Consider the following 3,200-nt stretch of genomic DNA (forward strand, 5'->3'; position numbering starts at 1 on the left):
TTCTCAGATAGCTGTGATGGTTTGACCTTGAAGCAGCTTTTTCGAAGAATTACATCGTGGGTTCAAGCAACGTCTTAAAGCCTACTGATCACAGCTTTACGGCTGCAGTCTATTTGCCATTCACTAAGAGAAATTTAAGTCAAAACTGTAAAGTTCCTGTCACAAAGGGTACATAGTACAAGAGGTCGGTACTGCCACTGTACAGCTCACTTCTCACTCCTGGCCTATCGGAATGCATACTTCCTTTTTTTTTATAGATATCTTAGATGGCTTTCTTTCGAAGAAGTTTTAGCGTAGGTACAAGCAACGTCTTGAAGCATACTTGTGGCAGCTTTGTGGCACCAGCCTATTTTCCACTCACTAGAGAAAACTGTAAAGTTCCTGTCACGACGGGTACATAAGATAAAAGGTCGGTACGTCACTGCACCGCTCACTCTCTCACTCCTGCCATATTAGTATTCAAACTTGAAGACATTCACCCACCCGCATTCAGTTATCGCGACAATACAAACTTTATATATTCAATAGAGATACAAATGTTAGGCGCATGATCGCTGTACCAGCTTGCTATTCGATCTGCGCTGTTGTCGGTGGACGAGGGGTCTCTGTCGCCCCTTTTCGGCACTGACCTTCAGTCAAGCTGCTGAAAATGACACTATAAAACATTACTAGTAAAACATACATCTTCTTGCCCAACCTGGTATTGTATACCGTCCCCAGGCGCATATATTCTCATATCCCACCCGGCGAATACAGCTCAAACGCATACAATGGCACTCTTCTTCGATTAATTGATCAAACGCAGGGTGTGTCGATAAATGAATATATTATACTTGATATATGAGCTAATAGGCATCAGATAAAGAAGACCCGAGGTCGAAAATTCCATGTATAGCATTTCAGGCGACCGTAGATCCTACCTTCCGCAAACTAGCAAAAGGACATTTAAAGATCAGTAGTGTTCCGGTGATGGGACAATTGACTTATCTCACGCAGATTCATCGCCGAGTACACGAATAATGCCAAAACGACGTAGAACTTGTTGAACCACTGCATTGTTCAGTCATTAAAGGAAATCTTAGGTTCACGCACATACGAAGAAACCCTCCGATTACACCCGAAGCGGCAACCGCTGGAGACACCTGAGGCATAACAGATACTGAGTCCGAATATCCAGGTGGCACAGATTTGGTCACAGCAACGGTGATTATATCGGAGGGCGCACAATACGAACAAATCACGTGGAGAAACAACGAACAGCCGCCTAAGCCCATAAACAGTACAGCGCCAACAGCAACAATGGCATTTCCGTCCAGCAAAATCGACTACTCTGTTTAACGTGCACTGGCTGCCAGTCACACGCGTCTCCTATAATTCGCCAGATTACACAATGCCATGGCTACAGGGCGGCACCGCAAGGAGAACAGGATAATTGGCCATGTGCATCCGACTTGGGTTGACAGTACCGCGAACAGCAGTCGGAACAACGGACAGTACCTACACAGACGCAAGGTCACCAACAGCATACGTATCAGAACCGGCGACCGGTTGAGTGGTACACCCCCCACCGGAAAGTAAAATGCTACGGCATTGACTATGGCACCCTTCATCGCCTGCCACGCGTCTGAATGGCGCTATCCCTATCGATCCTCTATCGACTCATTTGGATTAAGTTTACAAACCTCTCTTAACGGGGCGACTACGTGTATAAAGTTGGGCAAGTGTCCTTGTAAGAAATTTGTCAAATCTAGCGCTGAAACTGAAACGATGTCCAGGTACCGTTGAGGTGTTGGCTAATACAGGACTTTAGCATGCTTCTCAAAGTCGACGTCAATACCCTTCGCTGATACCGTCTTGCCCAAAATCATGACTTCAGCAATCGCAAAGTGACACTTTGCTTGGTTCAGTTTGAAACTATAGTATGGTAGGCGTCGGACCACCTCCTTCGCTGTAGTGATGCGCTCTTCAGAACTGTCGCTGGCGATCACTACATCATCAATGTCGTGATGTACCGGTAAACCTTAAGATCGTACTCATCGTGCGTTGGAATTGCTGAGTCAACACGTTGAGCCTGGATGCGGACGTGAACGAATGGGTTACCACGCAAACTGCAAACGGATTTGGGACATGAGTTTACCAACAATATGGTGGCACTATCAGTCAAGGAGGCTGGGATATCATATAAAATCCCTCCACCTTATCGACCCCCAAGTTATCAGAGCCACTGAAAGCTGGCTGACAAAGAGATAGCAAGGTCAATACACTTCTGCTGCGAGGCGATACCCTGGGCATGGGGCGAACGCTCACCCTTCACACGACGACACAAGAGCGCATATTTTAGTGTATATTTCGGCGTCGACAGGTTCCGTGTGCTGACTTTACTGACGGTATACCTGAGCAACAGCCGGTCACCAATGACACATGGGCACAGCGCCTTGACCAGATATAGGATACAATCCTCCCGACGGGTTGAAAAAGAGGTTCGATCGTCTCCACGCCCCAGATCTTTTACACTTTGATACAGGGGACGTAATAATTGTGGACTCGGAAGGAGGTACCTCCGAGCCCATGTGACCTCTGTTTGGCCCATACGTTGTCAGAAGCCGCAACGGTCAAGGTTATGACTTCACAAAATGGGATGGATCCATTTCTTGGGAATTTAAGGGCAAGTTCATCCGCGTATAATTGCTTCGACTGGTTCACCGCGGTACAGAACCACCGTTGAACGATAATCTCTGGTAAGAAGGGAGGTCAGCATTCCATCATATTATCAATCGTCGGACAAATGTCGGCACTGGCAAAGTCGAATACCTAGTCCGCTGGCGTGAAGAGGTTCAGACATAGGAAACTGTAGAGGCCTTTGACGATACAAACGACATCGTGGTACACCACAAGGGTACATAGACACGTACCCGGAAGCACCGTTGCGACCAGTTATAACTAATTAGTTTATAAATATATATATATATATATATATATATATATATATATATATATATATATATATATATATATATATATATATATATATATATATATATATATATATATATATATATATATATATATATATATATATATATATATATATATATATATAATTAAATNTATATATNTAATTATATANATTANNATTANTATATAANTATNTATNATATATATATTANATANATTATNNTATNTATATATATTATNATANA

The 3,200-nt window shown here is 43.5% G+C and overlaps 1 protein-coding gene across 1 annotated transcript; it reads left to right on the forward strand.

Annotated features, from left to right (window-relative positions):
• Positions 1-1,395: 1,395 nt before the first annotated feature.
• Positions 1,396-1,578, forward strand: SARC_09262 (hypothetical protein; the record flags this gene model as incomplete). The annotated part of the gene is made up of 1 exon (XM_014296726.1): positions 1,396-1,578. One exon carries the CDS (start codon positions 1,396-1,398, stop codon positions 1,576-1,578), a length of 183 nt encoding a protein of 60 aa, XP_014152201.1.
• Positions 1,579-3,200: the final 1,622 nt, after the last annotated feature.

Source organism: Sphaeroforma arctica (genome assembly GCF_001186125.1).
Source record: "Sphaeroforma arctica JP610 unplaced genomic scaffold supercont1.921, whole genome shotgun sequence".
NCBI lineage: Eukaryota > Ichthyosporea > Ichthyophonida > Sphaeroforma > Sphaeroforma arctica.